The 22,555-nt window shown below is 44.3% G+C and overlaps 1 protein-coding gene across 2 annotated transcripts in view; it reads left to right on the top strand.

Annotated features, from left to right (window-relative positions):
* Positions 1–17,111, top strand: part of Cmya5 (cardiomyopathy associated 5) — a 106,912-nt gene extending 89,801 nt beyond the window's left edge. For both annotated transcript variants that reach the window (XM_005386008.1, XM_005386007.1), the window contains 4 exons: positions 11,238–11,371; positions 12,344–12,443; positions 14,164–14,337; positions 16,304–17,111. In XM_005386008.1, the coding sequence (XP_005386065.1) occupies positions 11,238–11,371; positions 12,344–12,443; positions 14,164–14,337; positions 16,304–16,550 (655 nt within the window). In that variant the 3' untranslated portion in view covers positions 16,551–17,111. The remainder of the gene's footprint in view (positions 1–11,237; positions 11,372–12,343; positions 12,444–14,163; positions 14,338–16,303) is intronic.
* The last annotated feature ends 5,444 nt before the right edge of the window (positions 17,112–22,555 follow it).

Raw genomic sequence — 22,555 nt, 5'->3', positions numbered from 1 at the left:
TCTTCCTGCCTCAGCCTCCACTTAGTGCTGGGGTTTCAGGGATGTGACATACTGCCTGGCTTAGCTTTTCTTTTTAGCCAAATTTACTGAGATAAACTGTTCTGGTAGGATATGGAAATTAGGAATGATAGCATAAGTTTAGGCAGCTTTTTAATAAAGTGTATTATTTAAGTTCTTGATTAGCATTAGGATCAGTCAACAACTATATTTAGTCATGATGTAAGTTTTCACATGACTGAGTAATAATCATAGTTCTCTCATGCAGAAGACAACCCTGACAAAATAAAGATCAGGAGAGGCCCCAGGGTTGGTAGGATGTAGGCATTTTAGTAGAAGTAAGAACACAGAAAATGTTCAAGAAAGGACTTCTCCTGTGGCCACAGCTGGAAGGCAGGCTTGGAGTCAGCAAGCTGATGGGAGGTGGCTCCAGGTGGGACAGAAGGAAAGAGGACAGATGGCCTCTCCTGAGCACCCTCTGTTTTTGGCACTGTCCTGGGTGCTGTATGCATGAGGCCTCATTAATCCTCACAGGAACCTAGGATGATCACTGGAGAGGTTGCTTGGCTCATGAGTAGCAATCTGGATTCCAACCCTGTTTTGTCAGATGTCAAAGTCCTAGCTGCTAACCCTGTCTGATGTCATGCAGGGGAGCTCTGTACTTTACCTCTGATGCTCCCTTAGTGCTATGAGAGTACTGTCTCAGGAGGGCCTGGGTCCTGGGGTCATCAGTAAGGAAAACCCAATTCTAAGGCAAGATCAGACTGTTAAGGAGTGCTCTGAAATGACTCATCTCTGCTGTGGCATCAGTCTTCAGCTGGCATTGCATGAATCATATCAGCATAGGTTACAGTTAAGGATGCTTAATTCAGCAGAAATCTGGAACCCTTGATTCCTAATAACCTTCTCCCTGTGGGAACAGTGTTTGGGTTGTCATTGCATAAAAGGTGGTACAGAGAGAAGGGAGAGGGGAGGAAGAAGAGGAAACAGCATCCATTGAGGGCCTTTAGCATGTCTGCAATTATACTCCCTCTCTTTTAATCCTCTCAGTAATCCTAGGAGGTAGGCAGGTAGTGATCTCCATTAAATCAACTGCAGGTTGCTTAAATGATTTGGTAGAGGGATGGTGGAGTGAGAGTTTAGAGTTAGAATTCAAACCCAAGTCTCTCTTATTCTTTCCACTACTTTGAAAACACTGTCTCTACACTGAGTTAACACCCTCAACAAACTGACTCTGGGAATTACTGTGTCCCTTGAAAAACACAGCTATGAAAAGTGAATGTGCCACCATTTTAATCTCCTTTAAGTAATATTTTCCTTTTACCTGATCATTGTGGGGCCTTCAAAACTATTTTTTAAAAAGAAAAACATTTGCTTGATTTCAATAATTCATTCCAAACAAATCCCTCTATCAAAACCAAAGATCAATGACATCTTCATTTGTAGGGGGAGAAATGGCTATCTGTTGAGTTCATCAAAACAAAAGAAGACTTACAGAAACCTGCAACTTATTAGTAGTTTATTATATTTGAGACTTTCTTTTTGAGTTCATTTTTATTTTTCTTCTTGCAAGAAAGCATAAGGGGATAGATAAGTAGAAGATTGTAGTAGAGTTTAACTAACTGAGCTAACAAGCCAGAAGTATAGTAGAGTTTAAAAATACAAAAGTTCTTTGTTGTCAAGTAGAAATAGTCCAGCAAGGGTAGCAGTGAAGGGAAAAATCCACGTACAGGGCCCTGTTGATAGCATGAGGTTGTGTGGGAGATAGAGCTGCTTCCCAACTAGGTTCTCAAAGACTCTTCAGGGCCAGAAGTTACAGTGGTGTGTCCAGTTCACAGCCAGGGCTGAGTCTCTAGCCTCGGGATCCCTGCTGAGTCTGACAATAGGTATTTTTTTGGAGCAAGCAAACTTTTCTTGGACATGAATTTGTACCCTGTTCACCTGTCAAGTCTGTTACTGGCCCACCCTGTCGGTGCCATCCCTCACCAACGCAAGCCTCAGTGACACCCAGCCCAGGCTGGCCTCTGCAGACTGTCATATAGCTCATCTTTAGCCTTGGAGACACAGAATTGCAAAACCTACTTATACGTTTCTAATCCAAGAGGAGAAAAATCTGCTCTTTGGAAGCGGCCATGAGTCTTAAGTCTTCTTACCACACCGTCTGGTTCTCTTAGCCAACTTTAAAACATCCTTTCAAGGTCTAGTGTCTTAAAACTCTCTAAGATATTAACTATTTAGCTACATTTTACATAGCTTAATCAGTAAGATGTCAGCTGTGGAGAACCATCAGATAGTAGAACTGATTAAAACAAACACAAAATTTGATTACTTCTAGTTAATAACTAGAAACAATTCCCACTTTTCTTCCACTGTATGAGAGTTGCATTTGTCACCTTGCTTTTTCACACAGCAGCCAATGCTTAAAGTTGCACTCTCTTGGGAGGAACAGGAAGCAAGTGTTGTCTTACCTTTCTCATTTGTTGGCTTTTGGCAGGATAAACTTGTTTATCCTGTTTCTGAGACAGCACCTGGCCTATGGGGGCTACAGTGAATATGTGTTACTTGAATGGATAACTATTGATTCATATAAAACACACAATACCCACCATAAGAAAAGTTAGATCAACTTTGAGGATAATCTCAAAAAAAAAAACTGTGCCAATGGAGTAGAGAAGAATGGCACATGTGTTGACTTTAGTGCACAGGTACTTAACAAAGAGATAAGATGGATCTGTGGGTTGGAAAGCTTTCCATGGGCCACTAAGAGAGAACACTTATACTCCTGTTTATCCATTGGTCATACAACCTTTATAAAAGTTCTGGGTTCTGTGGAAAACCCTATCTTAAACTAGAACCAGTAATAGATCCTGAGGGCACTGTAGGGGAGTAAAGCAGATCAGACACTGTTCTTTTAGATGTGGCTCAGTCACATGGTGCCTTGACCATAAAGTGGGAAATGATGGGGAGCTTGCACCTGTGCAGATACTCAATAAAAGTCTGTTAAATGAATGAATGGATGGGATTAACCAATCACCTTTTGTACTTGTCCACTTCAAGAAATCTAACTGGGTAGAACTGGTAGCTGGAGAGGGGCGGGGGAGAAGAGAGAGAGAGAGAGAGAGAGAAACGAACTAAGTGAGCTCCAATCTCTTTCCTAACCCCAATCCCTAATAAAAACAGGTAGCCTTAAAAGCTTTGGTTTGGTGTAGGAAGTGAAAAAAGCGGGTAAGGATGAGTAATATTAAACATCACACACACACACATACATGCGTGCATGCACTGGAGGAGGGAGTGCATTGATTGTCCTGTGATTGGGGACTTAACTTTTGTTTGCCACAACCAATCACATCCATCTTCAGACCTGCACTCGTTCTCCCTGTATGCTGAGCCCTGGATATTCCAATTAAGACTGAAGGTGATTGAACTCTTCATGGTGGGTGTTTGAATGGAATCAACCTACTGTGCTCCCAAGTTCTGTGACACAGTGTCTGAAATAGTTGAGCAATTGCCTCCCTTCTGTAATCCTCACAGACATTTGCATATCTTTGTGTGTGGGCACTGAGGCTTGGTCCCAGCTCCTGTTGGGACTGAAGGTGGGAGTGACAATCCCTGGCTTGTGTGCCGGCCGAGGGAGCACCTACTCACTCTCTTCCTGTTTTTCTTTGAATGCTCTCCTCAGGTTGGGTGGGCTCAAGACACTTTCAGAAAATTTCCATTGCTCTGCTGTTTCCTCAGCTGCTCTGTCTCTCCTGTGCGGGGGGAAGTCAGCAGCAGTGTGGGTGGAGGAGGGAAAACTGCGAGAAATATAGAGCAGGGATTAGCTGTGTGGGCTGTGCAGAGAGAAGCTGTGCACTGAACGATAAATCTGTGAGACTCAGTACTCCACAAAGTCATCCAGGCTGAGCCGCCTGCCTCCAGCCCCCTGGCTCTGTGCTGGGCTCCCCACGCTGACTCCCAGGAGAGCATCGTCAGAGAAGGCCAGTCTCCTGAGTGCTGGGCTTGCGAGCTCACTTCATCCTGCTCCTGGGTCACAGGGCTGACCTGGCTGAGCGGGAACAGAATGGCTAGATATTGGGGCTGGGGATTTAGCTCAGCAGCACAGCACCTGCCTGGCAAGCACAAGGTCATGAGTTCGATTCCTGGTACCAGAAAAAACCCAAAAATAAATAAATAAATAAAGAATGGCTAGATGTTCCAGCTGGGGACCCTGACGCTCCTTCTGTATAGTAAGGACAGATACTATCAAGGGAGGACCCTGGAAATGCCTGTGCGGGTGTGGGGGGCATCAGCATTTGTGTCTTTTTAAAACTCTTTTACTAAGCTTGTAGGTGGATAGGTGATGACAGACCAGCAGTCAGTGCAAGTGATTTGACCTTCTCTGCCTCCTCAGGCAAGGAGACAAGTCATTCCTGCTCTGTGCCTGCTTCACAGGGTGATAGGAGGGTCACTGGCATGACTGGTTCAAAGTTCACGAGATCCTTAAGAAATAACTACTGCTTTTTCCTTGGTATTGCTTTCCTGGTCCAAGTTGTAATCAGCTCCAGAGCCTTTGCGTGTGAAGCTGAACCCCCCACCGCTCCCAACCAGCATTCTTGGCATTTAGTTTTGCTAAATGAAATCTTTCTTTCCAAGTGAATCTAATTTGACTTTGATCATTTAAAAACCTCATACACTTTCTGGTTGTACGTAAAATCTCAGTCAGCAGAAACCCACCTATCTCTTCTAACTTGGGCTCTGTCACTTGCCGGAAGTATTTTAAATTGTCCACAATATAAGACGCAGATGAAATAGAACCACTGCAACAGTTCTGTAAGAACAAAAGTGGGATAGGCAGGTGAGGAATCTATGAAAACACGTAGGTTAGGAACCTCAGTGGGACTTACAATTCAAACCTGAACTTCCAGGCAGTGAAAGTAAGAACTGGAGAGAGGTGGAGAGAACAAGGGGGAGAAAAAAAGATTACATAACTCGTCTCTTTGTTAAAAGAAAGCACAACATTTCACGAAGAGAAACAACTCTATTTCTTGACATTCAGCTCTGAAATGAAATTTTCATGTAGATCTTTAAATAAGGGCCATTGAACAAGATAATAGTGATTGTCTTTAAGAGTGGTTTTACAAAAGATGCAGAAACATTCCCTGTGTAACCATTTTTCCACGGGATCTGAGAGCACAGGCAGGTCTGTGGGGACGGCAGATGCTTGCCTGGCCGGGAGGGAAAGCAAAGCTTCGTGAAGCTCGAGGAGCAAGCACTGTCCAGGGTGTGCTCTGTCACAGTGTGCAGGACCTGGAGACGGCCAGCCAGCTGCTCTTGGTCCTGCTGACATGATGCCAGGAAAAGCCAACCGTGTATTTGAAAACCATGTAATATTTAGCATCTGCTGAGTGCGGCAGTGCCAGCACTACCCGCAGCTACCCCGAGTGATGACCCTGGGTTCCTCCAGGCTGTTGATACCCGCTCTCGGGACCATGTGTGCTTTGATCCAGGCTTTGAGTGTGTAAGGGCAAGGAACAGCCACTCCGTAATAGCGAGCCTGTGAGTTACCTTAAACACATGCCTCCTTTGAAGCTTCCTTCCCGCTCAATTGCTGAATTATCAAATTCCTAGAGAAGCCACTTTACAATATTCAAATATGTGTATACTTCAAGATTCTGTAAACTCCTTTAACCACCTCCTGGCCTTCTTTCTCACTTGGTAATATAGCTCTTACAAGGTCGTTGTTTGTGTGTAGATAATATGTATTTGTGGTAAAAATTCAAAAGATACTACACAAAAAGAATATGATAAAAATTAATTTCCTTTGTACCCATACTTTACCTACCTACTCTGTTCTCCTCTCCAGAGGCTGTTACAGTTACCTGACACCTACCTATCCTTTTAGACGATCTGTACATATACAAGCATCTATGGTTTTTCAACAAATGGCAGCATATTTTATATATATATATATAATCACCTTTTCTTTCTTAAAATATGCTTTTGTGAGTATACCATAGTAATACATATGGAATTACTCCAATTTTTAAAAAAGATCCCATTGTATCCCATTTTAAGAATATAATTTATTTGACCAGTTGAGAGGTATTTAAATTATTTTGTTTCTTGCTATCACAATGCTGTAGTGAACAACTCTGTGCATATATAACTTCACACATGTGCAAAAATATTTGCAGAATGTTTAAAAGATGTTTATACTTGATATTTTGATAGATATTACTAGAAAGTTTCCATAGTGACCGTAGCTGTTTACACTCCACTGAGTAGAGGAGTATGCCTGTACATGGTATGATACAACTTTTGATCTTTGATAGGAGCATGATGGAATCTTATTATCATTTAATTGTGCATTTCTACCATTGGGTTGAATGTCTTTTCACATATTTCAGGGCTATATACTTCCTTTTCTATGACTTGTTCATTTCCTTTACTTGTTTTCCTTTTTCCTGTTTGATTGTGGCACTTTTTCTTACTGATTTGTAGGTGCTCTTGTTTTTCTTTTTTTAGGGGAGCTTACTTCCATGTGTGATATGAGTTGCAAATCTTTTTATGAATATATTTTGTCATTTATAATATTTAATGTTAATTAGTTGAATTTATATTTTTAAAAATAGCTTTTAGTTTTTGTGTAATATTTTGAAGTGCTCCCTCTCCATATATGTGCATATATGTATATATTTTATCATGTGGATATTTTACCATCTGGAGTTTATTTCAATAGGAAGTATGAAGTAGGGGTCCTAATTTTTTTTTACTATGGCTATTCAGCTGTCCTAATAAGAAAAACCATCTTTTTTTCTTGTGATCTGAAATTCTTGTACATTCAAGTATATTGTACTCAGAAGATGGTTTGGCTTTGTCCCTAACCTTATAGTCTGTCCCACATACCCAATTACTTATGCCCCAGTACCACACTATTTTTGTTAGTATAACTTTATAATTTAGATTCCCTGGCAGGATAGGTAGCCCCATTGTGACTTTTTTTCTTTTGGTACCAGGAATCGAACTCAGGACCTTGCCCTTGGCAGGCAGGTGCTGTGCTGCTGAGCTGTACCCCTGGCCTGTGACTTTTTTCCAGTTTATATTTTACATTATGTTTGGAATTAGCTTGTGTGGCTTCCTGTAGTGTCTGGTCCTTGACAACTTTTATTCTTAGAGATCATGTTAAATGTGTAGATTAACTTAAGAAAGGTTGAAATTTTTGTGATGTTGCATCTTCCCGTAGAAAACCTGATATATCTTTTCCCTTATTTAAGTCTTCTGTGTTTTCCCATCTACAAAATATTCTTTATGTAAACCTGATGCATTTTTTGTGTTTGTCGCTCTGCTCCATAAGTTCCTTTGTTTTGTCTTGTGTCTAGTTGTATTTGAAGGCTTTTTAAGTTCATGTGTTAGTTTCATATCAAGCTGTCTTACTCAATTCTCTTATGTAAGAGTTTTCAGCTGAGTTTCTTAGGTTTGTGGTAAATTGTTGTAACAGATGCAAATGGTAATAATTTTATCTCCTACCTCCAAATATTTTTAACCTCCCGAATCTCTCTGACTCAATGGAATGCCTTTAGTGATTTTCCCCATAAACATGGTGTCCTTCATGATTTCTTCTTGAAAACTCTTCCCAATTCTCCCTTTAGGTGGTTCTTACCCCATTATCTATGGTTAGTTGTGACAAACTTTCATGACATTTCCTACAAAGACTAAAGAACTAAAGGGCTCAGGCTAGAGAGGCCTTGCCTGCCTGGAGCAGCTGGCAGCCTTCTGGTGGCTTCCACCCCTTCAGCTCAGAAACAGGAGATGGTCACTGCCATCTCACGCACATGGCAGCCCTGAGCACGTTGAGGTGGTGGGTCTCCTCTGATTCATTTCTCTCTGCTTTATACCACTGGCATTTAACAAATGTCACTAAGGAGAGATGAGCAGGCTGAGAACACTTTGAAGCTCTGAAGCAAGAAAGTCATAATCTTCAGATCATGAATTCCAAAATTTTGGAAGTGTTTTGTTTAAAGACAGGAGAAGTTGATGTGCAAACCTGGTGACCAGTAAGTGAAGTCAGGTAGGATAAGTGGACATGGCCAGGAACCATTTGTGCCTGATTTAGTTCTCTTTGTTCTTGGTACTGGAGCATAAGATGGGAACTCTTGTGAGCAGTAAGACACCACCACACTTTGTGTTGCTTTTGTTTTCATGTTCAATATTTTTATTTTATGGATTCAGTGAAGGCATTGTGTTTTTGTTGAAGCTGCATGACCTGTTTCATGCACTGAAGGCAGGATCTGGTCATATATTGTGGCTCTGGTGCCATATAAATCTCTATTCTTTGCCTGAGTAAAGCATGCATCCATGATATATGAAGAATTTCCTCCTTGACTAACTTTGTGAATCTTAAGAGTAAACCCTTTCTCACAAAACTGCATCCTTGGTATTTAACAAGTGGATTGGTACAAAATGATGCCAGCATATTCTGTTGGGTGTCTACAGCTACAATCCCCGATCCTTCCTTTCCACTTACCCGTTGGGCTTCAGGGCAATAGGCAGAGACAAGGCTTGGAAACATAGTTAAGTGATCAGTAAATATTTAATGAGTGAAAGAAGTCTGAAATTCAGTTCAGGCTGAGTATGCTTATTGAGACAGTAATTTATTACTAATTATAATTAATGTTCATTTGAAATATTTATTTACTCATCAATTTAAATAACATAAGCACTACATCTGCTGTAGAATAGTATTCTAGATATTAGTTTGAATTACATACTCAATCCTCAAACATGGTTTTTTATGCTGTGGGTTGGAGGTGAGACTGTCATTCAGGATACCTTTTTTTGAGGCAGTGATACATTTTTATTTTTCTAATTTCCTATGCTATCCCCTAAGGTAGCTTTAGAAATGTTAAAGAAGTCGACAGAAGTGTTGTCACCCCACTGATTTTAATGTTTTTCTGGTGCATTCATTAACAATAACAACAGCCAAAAAATGAAGAGAGAGAAAGAAAGGAAGAGAAGAAAAGAAAAAGAAAAATCAAACAGTTTCCTCACCCTTGTTTCTGAGAATGAGCGTGCAGGGAGTTAGTTGTGCTGTGCTTTTCATTATTTTCACTGATCGCTGTATAGCACAAGTCTCCCGGAGAAGCTGTTGAGGCCTGGGCCAGGGTTCTTTGATACACAGGAAGCCTGGCGTTAGCCTAGCAAGGATGGAGGCTTGCAGAAAGAGGCCTGTGCACTGCTATCAAGACTCCAGCCCATGGTGTCCAGCAGATTAAAGAGAATGAGAAAAAAAACACAAAACTCTTCCAGATCAGCACACCTGCAGAGTCCTGGGGCGACTGCAGCAAGGTCACTTGTACTTCAGTGGTTGGAGGGCTACAGCGTGCTTGCCCAGCCATTGCCACCACTTCCTTTTAATGTAAACGGATTGTCTAAAAATAGCAACTTTAGGCCAGATGTGGGAGTGCACGTCTGCAATCTCAGCACTCAGAGGCTGAGGCAGGATGATCACTGTGAGATTGAGGCCAACCTGGGCTACACAGCGCATTCAAGGCCTGAACTACATAGGGAAATCCTGCCTCAAAAAGACAAAAATAAATAAGTAAAGCAACTTTAAGGATTTTTTTTAGGGAGTGGGTGTTAGAACTCTCTTTGCCAGGACTGTTGTTTTAAAAGATATTATCCTCTTTAAAGATTTTTGTATCATAATTTTTTTTAACATCATCTTATTCTGTAAGTCTTCTTGTCACACCCAGGGGTAGATAGCAAACCACTGGTCTGCTGGAGAACACAGCTCCCCGTCATCCTAACCCCAGCATCAGGAAAGAGCTCAAGAAGCAGAGTTTAAAATAAAAGAAGGCAATTTATTTGAAAGTGGGGAAGAGGATGAATAAGGAGTATTTGAAGGTGAAATACCTGGGGATTTTTTGTCCTCAGCTCCTTTTTATTTAGGATTAGTGATTTCTCCCAACCCTATGGGTACCTGGAAGTTGGCACCATCCAACTCGCTCTCTGGTTATCTTGGATCCTGTTATGATTTCTGTCTGGATGTACCCCCAAAGCCTCATGAAATCATAGGGCAGTTTTCTAGTTTTTGATTGACTCATGGTCCAGTGCTGGGATTATGGGTGTGAGTGCTACACCTACCTTAGAGTGGGCTGCCTGCATACAATGTAAGGGAGGGAAAGAAGCTTGCTCTCTGCTGTTCCTCCTTTTCCTCTTGTTGCTTTTGCTGTTTTACGCCACCATGAACTGTTGCCCTCTGCCATGTGCCACCCTGCCTTAGAGCCAGCTGATTATGGACTGAAACTTCCATAAACTGTGAGCTAAATAAGCCTTTCTTTCCTTAACTTTGGGTGTCAGGTATTTTGATCCAGCAAGGGGAAAAGTTTAATTAACCAAGACAGATCCTAACCTGGGCACCTCTGTCTACCTTCTATCTGGCCCTTTGATTTCTTCCTCCTCTCTGTGATGGATGTGTGTGTGGAGGGCTCAGAGGAAGGTAGCACAGAGTTAGCGACTGAGTAAAGGGGCGTGTGTGCTTTATATATTAAATGAGAGTCCTCAGGAGGCTTCCTCTTACCTCATCTGCATTCTGTCAGGTGGGCGAGGGGGCTGGTTTCGGCCACCTTTATGTTTCTGGCTTTCTCAGTGCTAAGCTTCCCGATAAGTTCTTAGGGTAACTGTGTTACTTGGCGCCTCCCTCGGTCTGGCTTCCCTCCTCCTCCTTTGTCTTTCTAATCACTCTAATTGCAGAGTCTACCTGTAGAGGCAGAAGCTGCTTTTAGTAAGTTTTCCTGTTGATTTTTAATAAAGCTCAACGAGATCCTATTTTATCCTTTTTCTTGCCTATGACCCCCTGTTCCTACATTCTCAGCCAGAAAATTAATAGAGAAAAAATTAATAAAGGAAATAATATATTCTTGGAGTTACTAGCCACAAAATCACTAGTTTTTGCTGTTGTTGTTATTGTTGTTGTTGTTGTTCTGAAAAAAAGATTTTAAAAGGTGTCTGGCTCTTTTCCAAAGAGCATTTTGAAAGGAACATAATGGACACAAGTTGACAAGAACAGAAATGATTTGATAAAGTAACCTGAGTGGGCAGTGGCCATTTTGCTGAATCTAGCTTGCTAACTCCAGTGATCACAAAAGAGAAGAAAATAAGTTATTTGACATTAATAAAAGATGTATATTCAGTGCAGAATTGAAATATGAGTCATTTAGCATATGACCTTCTAGTTAAAATTATTTTCCCTTTGTATTTAGGTCTTTCTCTGGAATTAAAGGACTCCAGCTGAAAGTGAAGCTCCAACCCAACGTTGATTACTTGTTCTATGTGAGAGCCATGAACGTGTTTGGGACGAGTGCACAGAGCGACACTGCCCTCATCTCCACCAGAGGTGCTTCCTCCTTCGCACAAGCATCTCATTCCTTTCCTCCTGCAACCCCCGCTTCCAGCAGTGCCCAACCTGCTGCCAGCTGTGGCCTTTGTCCTGAGGCCCCAAGACTGGTCAGGGGTCAAGATGTTTCCTTTATTGTTCGGTTCAAAACATAGTGCTTCCCTGTCCCATTCGGGAGAAACGCATCGAGCTGACCGGGCGATGGGCCTGAGCACTTGAGGTTTTAGGACTCTGCCCGTGAACTCTGAGTGTCCCTCTCTGTGTGCTGCGGTCTATGGGTATGGGGTGCTGCATGTGCGGGTACGAGGACAGTGCTAGTCTGTCACACTGTGAGGCCCATGAACAAGTCTCTGGTCTCTTTCTGTTTACTTTAGTTTGTGAGAATTAATGTGTGTTGAATGAATAACTTGGAACAGCAATAAAACTGTTCAATGACATTTTGGGGAAAATCCCCGTAGGACTCTAACAAAAAAAATTTTGGCTGCTCTCAATTATTGTCGAAGGAGGTGGTCATTTTGTTACCTTGTCCCAGGGACAGAGATGCAGGAGGCTGAGGGTGCACGTTACTTCACTGCCCTCGCGCCTCGGCCTTGTTTGGGGTATAGGCAGGGCAGCCTGGGTGAGGGATAAGGACTCCCACCCACACCACGAGTGTTTTCCCTGTGGGCCCAGAGGGGCACCCTCAAGGGCCAGGGCCTGGCTCAGGTGCCTAGGGGGAGCTGTGTGCGGGCGGCCGGTGAAGCGAGTGCTTGTGGCCCGGCAGAGAGAGCCCTCGAACAGGACGCTCCTGTGGCCCAGGCAGTCATGATCAACCCACACGGACCCCTCAGCATGCATGACATTTTAAGCTGGGTCTGAAACCACTGTAGAGGGTTCTGATGTCAGGGAAAAGGCAGACCAAGTCCGAAACGTGGGGCTTGGCCCAGCACTGGACATTGTGCCAATGTTTTCCTATTTTCTCAACCATTGTAGGAACCAGGTTTCTGTTGTTGAGAGAGACAGCTCATCCTGCTCTGCAGATCTCCTCTGACGGGACGGAAATCAGCTTCACTGAGAGGAGGCGGCTGACGGAGTAAGCAGAGAGAGCGCAGCGGCTGGGCAGGCCAGGCTGTGGCCCCTCGGGCACTCCATGGGTATTCCTGGGAGGGTGTCGGGGTGTACCTGTGCACTCCTCACCTCTGGACACTCACAGCCACCCCAGGGGTCCAGTCCATAGCTTGAAGCAAGTACCAATATTTTTAATGGGAATCTAAGCAGAGTTGGTTTTGTTTAAAGTTGGCCGTTTTAAGGTATTATCTCTGGTTCAATCAAAACACGCTGCAGTAATACTTCTATTATGTTCAATAACAAATCAAATTTTGTATCAACCACTTGAAAAGGAATAGCAGGGAATTTGAGTTCCTGTCTGGCCAGAGACTCTCACTCTCAGTAGTTCTCCCGAAGGGAACAGCAAAGAAAAGCATCAACAGCTGAGCACGGGGTGGGAGACTGAGCTGAAACTTGCCTGTAGCTTCTCATGGTTATGTTGAGGGTCAAAATGGCCAAATGGGGGAAAATATGAAAAATACCCAGCGTGCTCCTGCGGGTGCCAGGACACCCAGGAAAGTACCGGGTGGGCTGCAGGACAGGACAGGCACTGTGCTTGCCTGGCTGCTGCTGTGGTCTATGGATCCTGCTCTAGGAAATGTTCAAACTCTTGCTGGGCCCAGGACCCTGAACTTAATGTGTTCAGAAGAACTCACAATTGCAGTCATTCACCAGCTGCTCAGGTGGGAACAACTGTCCTGCAGCAGTGCTGTCTTATGTATCTTTGGGTCTTCAGAATCTAGCATGGACCCTGGCACATTGTGCGTGCTAAATATACACACATGAATGGATTCAGAAAAAAATATTTAAGAAAGAAATTGGGCTTTTCTGTCTTTTTTAGGTTTCTCAAAAAAAAATCAAAAAGAAATTGGCTGGAAGTTGGCAATAGCTCATAGATGATGACTGACGAAAACTGTAATATATTTTATAGAATTTTGTTTACTTCCTATTAACCTGAAAATTAGCTCATAAATATCAGGCAGGCAGGCTTTGCTCCAGGGAGTAAGGCTCATCTCTGCCACCTCTTTGAAATGAGGCTGTTGGATAAAGATGCGAGAATGAGATACACTCCACTCCCTGGTACTGATCATTTTCTCATCTGTAAAAGGGGAGGAGGAGAAGGTGCTGACTGAATATTAACTCTGGTGAAATTAAAAATGCCTCCTTGCTGTCTCAGCCGTTTCTACACAAAACTGAGCAAATCAGCAAACAAGGCCACTCCGCCTTGGGGGTGCCCTTGGTTCACTGTACTGTGTCTCTGGGAATGGCAGCTATGGTGAGACTGGAAGGGTCTGCTCCTCCTGCTCTCACTGTGCTCAGGAAGCCCCTATGTGAGAAAAAAGGAGATTCCATTTTTGCAAGTCTTGGAAGAAAACTTTGCAAGTTGGCTTCCACCTTCTTCCTCCTAAAAGCAGAGATTGTGCCATTTCTTTTCTTCTGGCCATTATTCCAGTGGCTTCTTGGTTCCCAGCTCCTTTAGGAGAGGCAGCGAGCCATATGTGCAGGCTGTGGAAGCCAGTGGACAAATGTTGGATGTGTGCTGTGGTTGGGGTAAAGAGTATGAACAGAGAATGACTTGAGCCCAGTTTCAGCAGTTTCCAGAGGTGGAATTCTGCATAAAGAGAGTGTGAGGGGAATGTGGCTGCTCAGGAGGGAATGGGTGGAGATTCCTGTGCTGAGCTTAATCTGATCAACTTTGCTTGCAGAATCCCGTCGGTGCTGGGTGAAGAGCTGCCCGCCTGCGGCCTACATTACTGGGAAACTACGGTCACCAACTGTCCTGCTTATCGACTTGGTATCTGCTCCAGCTCGGCTGTGCGGGCCGGGGCGCTGGGACAGGGAGAGACCTCGTGGTACATGCACTGCTCAGAACCACAGAGGTAAGCTGGAACCCTACCTCTCCTCATGTTTTCCAGTGACCCCCACCTAGTAAGGAGCATTGCCCCTGCCTAGGTTCTGAGCCAACTAAGAGCAATATTAAGAGTCAAATACACAGAGACTGAACTATTACTCTAATTACTGAGGTAGATGTTTTTATAGAACATGGCCCATACCTGAGGACAAGAGAGCTTCTTATACTGAACTCTGCTGCTGGGAAGACAGACTGACCCAGCAGTATGGTGGGGTCTACCTCCCTCCCCACAGAGCAGAACTGGTCCCTGGAGAGGTGAGAGGGGAGCAGAGGGAGAGAGACGAGTCTCCTCATGGCCAAAAGGCAGGAAAGAGAAGGGACAGTCAGGCTATGCACAGCCAGTTTTTCCTCCTGAACTGGCTCTAAGGTGGAGAGATGCCAGCAGGTGATGCTAAAGGGACTCTTTCTCAAAAACAAGGGTCTCCAGCACTTCTCCAGCGCTGGTCTATACCAGGGGTTTGCAAATTGCTGCCTGTGGGCTGGCATTTCCAAGGAGGAGATTCCAGGGGAATACATGGGGAAGTGGTAAAGAGAGATAGGAAGGGGAGCCAGGAAGCATCTGTATCATGGGTGGCACATTCCTCCTTGGAGCACGAGCTCCTCTGTCCCCAGAGGCTTCTTTAAGGGCTCTGGCCACACTGCTGTCCCCGTCCCTGCCACATGAAATGCAGTGTGGCTGTGGCTTCTGGAACCGGGCAGTGTCCTGTCATCCCTCGTGTTCACAGGCGTTGAAAGGTCCTTGGCCATCTGTGTATCTCATGTCCTGTCTTCAGAGCCTTCATCCTGCCTCGTGAGCTTCTCTTTGTGTGAAGCTGATGACTTGTCATCCCCCAAATGCTTGAATTTCTGGGCCTCAGGACAACATCATAGGTCTGAAGGTCCCTGTCGCTGCTGCCTGAGCACTTACTCAGATCCCAGGACCTCAGATTACCTGAGTGCCCTCCTCCACACACAGACCTGTTCCACAGAGATGTTTCTCCAGCATCTCTTTTCTTCCGTCTCTCATTTCTTCTCTTCTCTTGATTTCAGAGCCTCATTCTCAGTTGCTAAGTCTAGTAGGAGAAAGCCCCAAACGTGCTACCTTTGTGGCAGTTAAGCATTTTGGTGAAGGTCAGCAATCTCTCCCGCTCAGCCCTGCCTTGACCTTCCTTCCATAACCAAAGCAGTGCCCTGGCAGCGTGTACCTGACGACGACTTTCAGCCCTCATTCTGCTTTCACTCAGTGACAGTTCTCCTGTCTGGCTGTGCCATAGGGGTTCCTCTGTAGTCCTTCACATCCTCCACACTGCCCAGAGCTGCACCAGATACACCAGTATTCCCCAAGAGCATGCGTTGGGTTTATTGGAATTAAAGAGAGAAAGCAAAGGCCTTGCCTCCTGGCTGCAAAGCTGTGGAAAACATGAAGGAAATGGACAGGAAAGTTGGTTTGGGGCAGGGGGTATGGATTTATAGCATGTGGCTGGCAAAATAATGAAATCTTCTAACCTCACAAAGTCCCTTATGTAAGTTTCCTATAAATCTTTAAAACTAAAATTAATGCGTTGTATGGAAGGTAAGCCTTTTTTAAATACATGGCAGCCTCCAAAGAGTTTTATTCAAAAGAATGACAGACCATGAATGCGGTAGTTGAAACATGTGGGCAGCTGGGAAAGAATTAGAATGTTGAGAAAATCACAAGGGAGGCATATGTTGGCTATTCTGGGACAACCTCCTAATGTAGAGGGAGAAATTTATTCAAAATGTTTGTCTGTTGGGATGAGCTATGTATTTAGCACACAGGAGGAATCTGGGAACATGTTTGGAACAACATTCCTGCAACTAGTTATTTTTAATTGAAGCTAATGACTGAAAAATCAGTTATTTCCATGTGATTTTTCTTCCCAAATTCTTCAAAATTTCCAAAATTCTCAAATTTCCCGTCTGTCTCCTTTCAGGTACACATTTTTCTACAGTGGCATCGTGAGTGACGTCCATGTAACCGAGCGCCCTGGCCGTGTGGGCATCCTGCTGGACTACGCCGGCCAGAGGCTTGCGTTCATCAACGCGGAGAGCGGGCAGCTGCTCTTCCTTGTGCGGCACAGATTCAGTGAGGGCGTTCACCCGGCCTTTGCCATGGAGAAACCTGGAACGTGTACTTTGCATCTGGGGATAGAGCCCCCCGATTCTGTAAGGCACAAGTGATCTTAGCTTCCGCAGCGTGTGAGAGAAAGACCTTCGGGGTCTGTGGTTCTCTCTCTCAGGTGCTGTACCTTACTCAGAAGGTCTCTCACACACTTGCACTCAGGACAGCTGGACACACAGCGGTCAGCACACAAGCGAATGGCAGAGCAGAGCACACTTCAGGAGCGGGGAAAGGACAACCTCCATTACTTCTGAGTTCTTTCCCAGGTTGAAAGGACTTACACTTGCCCTGAGAAACAAAAATAGAGAAGTGAGCTTCCTCTGTTTTATCCTGCCAGAGCTCCTCCTCCTAGATCAGCAACAGGGAGGGGCTTCCTAGCGATCCTCTCCTCCAGTGGGGCGTGGGCTTTTTAGAACTTGTCACTGCACTTCACTAAAGGGCAGCGAATCCTTAATCATTAGAGAAAGTGTTCTAGTTGATCTAAATTTATAATTAACTCTTTTGTAATAATGTATACTGTAGAATGTGAGTCTTACTTTCCAGAAATTTTAAATGTAGAAAGCACTAGACATTACAAATGTCTATTTTGTTAAATAAATGGTTAGTCTTATAAAACAAAAGTGAGCTGTGTGAGCCTTTTGCGCGTAACTCACTGGTCTGGCATCTCTGGACCAGGAAAAACTGCAGGAGAAATGCTTGTCTCACGTCGTGGGTGGTGCTGCCTCTGATTTTCATGTAAGAATGTTACATAAACACATTTTAGAATCGAAACATCCTCCACCCACGGAAACCGTACAGCTGACTATAAAGTCAACTACCAATAACTGGGCATCTCCTTTTACTTTAAAAAAAAAAAAAGTAGCTGGTCATTTTTAGGTATTGTATTGAAATCTCTCAAAATCTCCCAGAAGTATGTATGCAGAGTTGAGAAATTGAGACTCCATGTTGAGGTCATGTTGTTCTCTATAATGTAAATGCTTTGAGCATGTGTACGATTTTCTCTTACTCCTGTGAATTCAGTTATTTTCTTGAACTGAGAAATAATACCCTATTTTGGGGATATATTCTAAAACCTGTTGTCTACTGACTGAAGAAGCCAAGCTGGATCTGAACCTGCATTAGTAGAGACCCTGGAAAACTTTACACCTTGCCATGAAGCTGGGGAGCTATTGGCAGGATGGATGCTTTGTGAATGTGCAGGAGTAGCTGCCTGTGTGTGGAGAGAGAATTTCCCTTTCCCAAGCACTGAAAGTGTTACTCTCAGGGTCTGACTGATCAGCCACCCCTGGTCATTATTGCTTTTGGGGTTGGCAGGAACATAAAGGAATTGGAAATACAACAGCAGTAATTGAAAATGTAACGTGAACTTTGGAACTTGTCTCAGTTTGGGCTCCTCTGAAAGTAGACCTGGTAATGATTTGGTGCTGGCGTTTGCACAGGAGGGGATTCCAGGGGACACATAGGGGCGTGGGGAAAGGGAGACAGGAAGTGGGAGTCAAGAAGCATGTGTTTTACGGGTGGATCATTACCAGTCTGGGTAACTGGGCTTGATCCTGCTAGGCGCCCCTCTGGAAGCCACAGGAATGTGCTAAAGGCTGGCATTTAACCAACCCTAATGGGTGAGGGCTGCCTGAAAAGGGTCATGCAACTCCCCTCCCCCATCCAGGTCACATTCCCTGAGAAAGCCTGAGAGAGAGTCAATGAGTAGAAAGGAGAAAACTACAGTAATGAGGAGGTCCAGGCCTGCATGTGGTTGAGCCTTTACTGGATGATCGCTTTGGGCAGTGTAACTCAGATGCCTCCCTCCCTCCCTGCTTCCCTCCCTCCCTGCTTCCCTCCCTCCCTCCCTCCCTCCTTCCTTCATTTTCTTTCTCCCTCCTTTCCTCCTTCCTTTCCTCCTTCCTTCCCTCCCTCCCTCCCTCTTTCCTTCCTTCCTGCCTTCCTTTTGCTGAGGATCAAACCCAGGGCCTCATGCACACTAGGCAAGCATTCTACCACTGAGCTATACCTCAGCACAAACTCAGAATCTTAGTTATGCTTTTGGTTACCCTTCCCTCAGGATAACTGTAAGCATGAGATAAAATAAGCATGTGGAATGGGCCAGGATTTTGTAGTATATAAAATAGACAAGGACTATAGAGCTCCTCCAGATCTGACCTCCCATACACCTGCAGCGAGGCTCCCTCTTGTCTCCTTCCTCTGTTGCAGGTAGATGATGGGAGGTAGGATGCTGGGACCTATGCTTTGACTGACTGTTGAGTGGTGGATTTCCTGGTTGACCTTTTGTGGATTGTTCTAGAGAGGGCAGATAGGGATAAATGAGTGTAGTTCCCTCCATGGCCAAGCAGCTCTTTCCTCCTTGACCCTTCTCTGATTTTCATTTTCCCTTCTTTTCTCTTCATATAACATGGAAGAAAGAAAGTCTGCATATCTTGGTCAAAATTGCTCATCTGGACATCTTTCAGCAGTGTTTATCAGTTCAATAGCGTGAATAGCACACAAATTCTCTTAGTCCTCATCAGAACTGTGCACAGTAAAAACTGTTGCCATATTATAGATGAGAAAACTACAGTGGTCCCAAAGCAGCTCAAGAGCTCACATATAACTCAGAACCTAGCTGAGAAGGAGTCTATTTTGTTTCGTTTTTACTTTTTCCACATGTGTGATGTGTAAGAATTACATGTGTGCGTGCACAGGTTTATGTGAGTGTGTATGCGTTCACTCGAGTTCTCTTTCCCTTGAACTAATTGCTTCCCGAGCCTCTGTTTTAATAGCTCCTGGCCAAAGTCGGGTTCCTTGGTTCTTTCTTCAGTCCGGTGGCTCTAATTCACTCATGTTCAGAGTCACTTGCACATGGAACTTTGAGGATTGAAGAGTGTCTGCAGTGTTCTATTTGTGGAGAGAAGACCTTACACAATGAAACCGCAGTGCTTCTTCGAAGAGGTGTGGGGTCCAAATAAAGGAGGCTTCGAGAAAGAAATGAAGGTCAGCGCAGTGGTTTTCTTGCATCTTCTTTTACATCCATATTTATTTATTTACTTAGTACCAGGAATCGGACTCAAGGCCTTGTGCTCTCCAGGCAGGCACTGTGCTGCTGAGCTCCATCCCTGGCCCATCTTTCCCTTCCTCTTGCATATACACTGGCAATCTGGGACAGACATGTTCTGTCAGATTCAGAAACAGTCTACTGTAGTAACCTGTGTGGCTTGTTTTTTGGGAGGAGCTTCATTAAAGTTCAGCAGAACTGAAACATTGTCCTTCATCAACCCCTCCCACCTTTACAAACCCCAGTGCTGTAAGAGCCCACACCAACGCTTTACTAGCCTCCTTCGGGCTCAGACTGTATCTGAGTCACTCACTGCCTGAAGCACTTGTAAAGTGTCCCATGCTCTGCTGCTGAATGAGAGCACCAGCCTCACACAGTGGATGCAGACAACCTTAGCACTGTCAAAGGACAGCCGCGCAGCAAAGAGAGGGACAGTAGGAATTGCCTTGCTAGCTCAGGTGCCTGCTCCTAGGTCCTCTGACGGTCGGTGGCACAGTTGGCTCATCATCTCCAGGTCTCAAGCTCCTGCCTCTGTGCACATGAAGCCCGTTGGTACCAGGGAGCTCAGACTGTGTTTGAGGTGGATGTGGGCTTGGTTGTGAGCCCGTCGTAGTAAGCTGGTCACGTGGGCACTTTCTAGTTGTGCAACCAGCCCTAACCTTCCAAACTCACCTCCCGCCCCATGGGCTCTACCAAAACTGAGCACACATCATCAGTCCCACTACTAGTAATCAAATGGTGCAGATGGGCCAACACATCCTGCTCAGAAAAAAATCAATGGATCCAAGGTTCTAGAATGGCACTGTTCAGGTATCAGAGTCCGTGGCATTGCCCGGGGCCAGCAGCTCTCAGGTGTGCAGTGAGGTAATTAAGATGAGCTGAAAGTAGCTCATACTAGGCACAGCTGATGGGCAGCCCCAAGCCCACTGCTGAGGAGTTTTTCCAGAACAGTAAACGAAGAGCTTAATCCCCCTGGTGCTGATCACTAACCCCTTCCTGTCCCTGATTGGTGACTGCCAGGGCCAGGAGTGATCCCAGGATGTCCCTTGGCTAAATGAAGTTGGGCTTCATTTCCGGCCACTTCTCAGGGCTAAGCAAGGAAGATGTGCTCTGGGCTGTTCTTAGTTCAGTGCCTCTCAGTGTGTGTGGTTGTGCCCCTCTTTTGTGGGGCCTTGTTTTATCTTAAGTGAATGCCGGTTCTCTGCTCAGTTTGTTTTTTCCAGTTGATGCTAGTAATTTCTGATCCCAAGTAATACATGAATTTAAAAACAATTTGAGAATAGTTGAAGGATGAAGAACATTTAGCTTGGAACAAATACAACTTAGGGAAAGGAATAAGAAGCCATCTAAGAATTGAAGAGCTGTGACATGGAAATAATAAGGCTTATTTTGATTTTTTCACTAAAACTAGTTGGTAGAAGTCTCCCCAATAAGTAGAGCTGAGATTTTCTTTGGAAGGAGGAAGAATGCCCTGTCTGGAGGGGTGCACTGCTTAGCAGGTACTGAGCAATCAGGCAGAGTGAGCAACCATCTGGAATACTGAAAGGCAGATTCCTATGGTTCCAAACTGTGTCTCTGGTATCCTGGCATTCCACAGAGCTGCGGGCACAGGAGGGCATGCATCTAAACACCTATCCTGTTTTATTACAGCAACTCAGATTTTATGTTTTGTACATTAGGTTCCATAGAACATTTCATTTGTTTAAAGGGTTTCTGTTGTTAAATAAAGCCCAAAAACTATAAACTACCAAGATTCAAATCTGAGTATTGTGACCCAGAGTGACCCAAAAGGCTCTAAGTCCTATTTCATTCAGGATTTCCTTTCTTTTACTGTACAAAAATAGTGCTATAATATAGATTGCAAGAAATTCTGTCTCCTCCCAATTTCTAGAATTTCTATAGATGATTACGCTTTCCTGGGCACCACTCTGACTTCCTGCCTTCAGGTTCTCATCTTCCACCTCTTGACCTCTCATCTTTACCTAAGGTTCCCCAGGACATCTGGTCTACATCATCCCCACACACAGGCACAGTGCTCCTTGGGTTCCTTAGGGCAGCACTGACACCAGCTGACTTTGCCAACACATTCGGCTTGCGTGGAAGAAGGCTTAATGAGGGGTATTTTTCAAAGAACATAAAACTGAATATGAAACATCCAGCTTTGTGAGTAGCACCTTCAGAATTTGTCTTCGGTCCTGTCTTCCTGCCATACTGAACAGACTCACCTCTCCATTGTACATTTTGCTTAGACTTTAGCATTTTAGGTCAGGTGGTGGAATTAGAAAACATCAAAACCTTACTGACTAGTACAGATACCTTTTATCATAGTCTGAGAGCAAAATTTTGCCCTCCTTTTCCCTGCCTCTTTTACCCTACCCAAGCTGTAGGCTTCTCTTTGCAGAATTAAAAGCCCCATTAAAGCAGTTCTTCAAACCAGAGACCATGCCTCTCCAAAAGATGCATTTGGCTATTTCCTTTTAGAATGATTTTGGAGTCTTCTTAGCCATTAGTGATTTTCTGCAGAGCTAGCTAGTGATTGAAACCCTTTCTCAACCAATGCAGACTTCCCACACTCTAGGTTGAGCTGCCCTTACCACAAGAAGAAATGACACCCCCTAGAGTCAGTGTGTCTTATGAAGAGTTTATAACTTATGGGGAAATGGGTGAAATAATGAAGAAAAAGATGTGGAGAAAGAGCTGCAGTTCAGTATCTCAGCATGTGTTTATTGGCTCATACCCTGGCTGTGCACTGTTGAAGCCTTGGAGAAATGCGGCCGTTAAGTCAGACACAGTCAACCCTGCTTGAGTCACCTGTATTCCAGGGGAGGAAGACAGAAAACATAAACAGGTGTAGAATGCCAATGGGGAACAGGAACTAGAAAGCTAAACAGAGGCCAGAAGATAAAAGTAAGAGGAGGTTGGGACTGCTGCGTTTTTGCAGTTATGTTGTGAAGGTGTATCTGATAAGATGATACTCGAATGAAGACCAAAATAAAGTGAGGGAAAGTATTCCAAACA

The sequence above is a fragment of the Chinchilla lanigera genome, unplaced genomic scaffold (genome assembly GCF_000276665.1).
Source record: "Chinchilla lanigera isolate Chin_1 unplaced genomic scaffold, ChiLan1.0 scaffold00024, whole genome shotgun sequence".
Classification (NCBI taxonomy): domain Eukaryota; kingdom Metazoa; phylum Chordata; class Mammalia; order Rodentia; family Chinchillidae; genus Chinchilla; species Chinchilla lanigera.
This window is presented reverse-complemented; position numbering and strand designations above follow the sequence as displayed.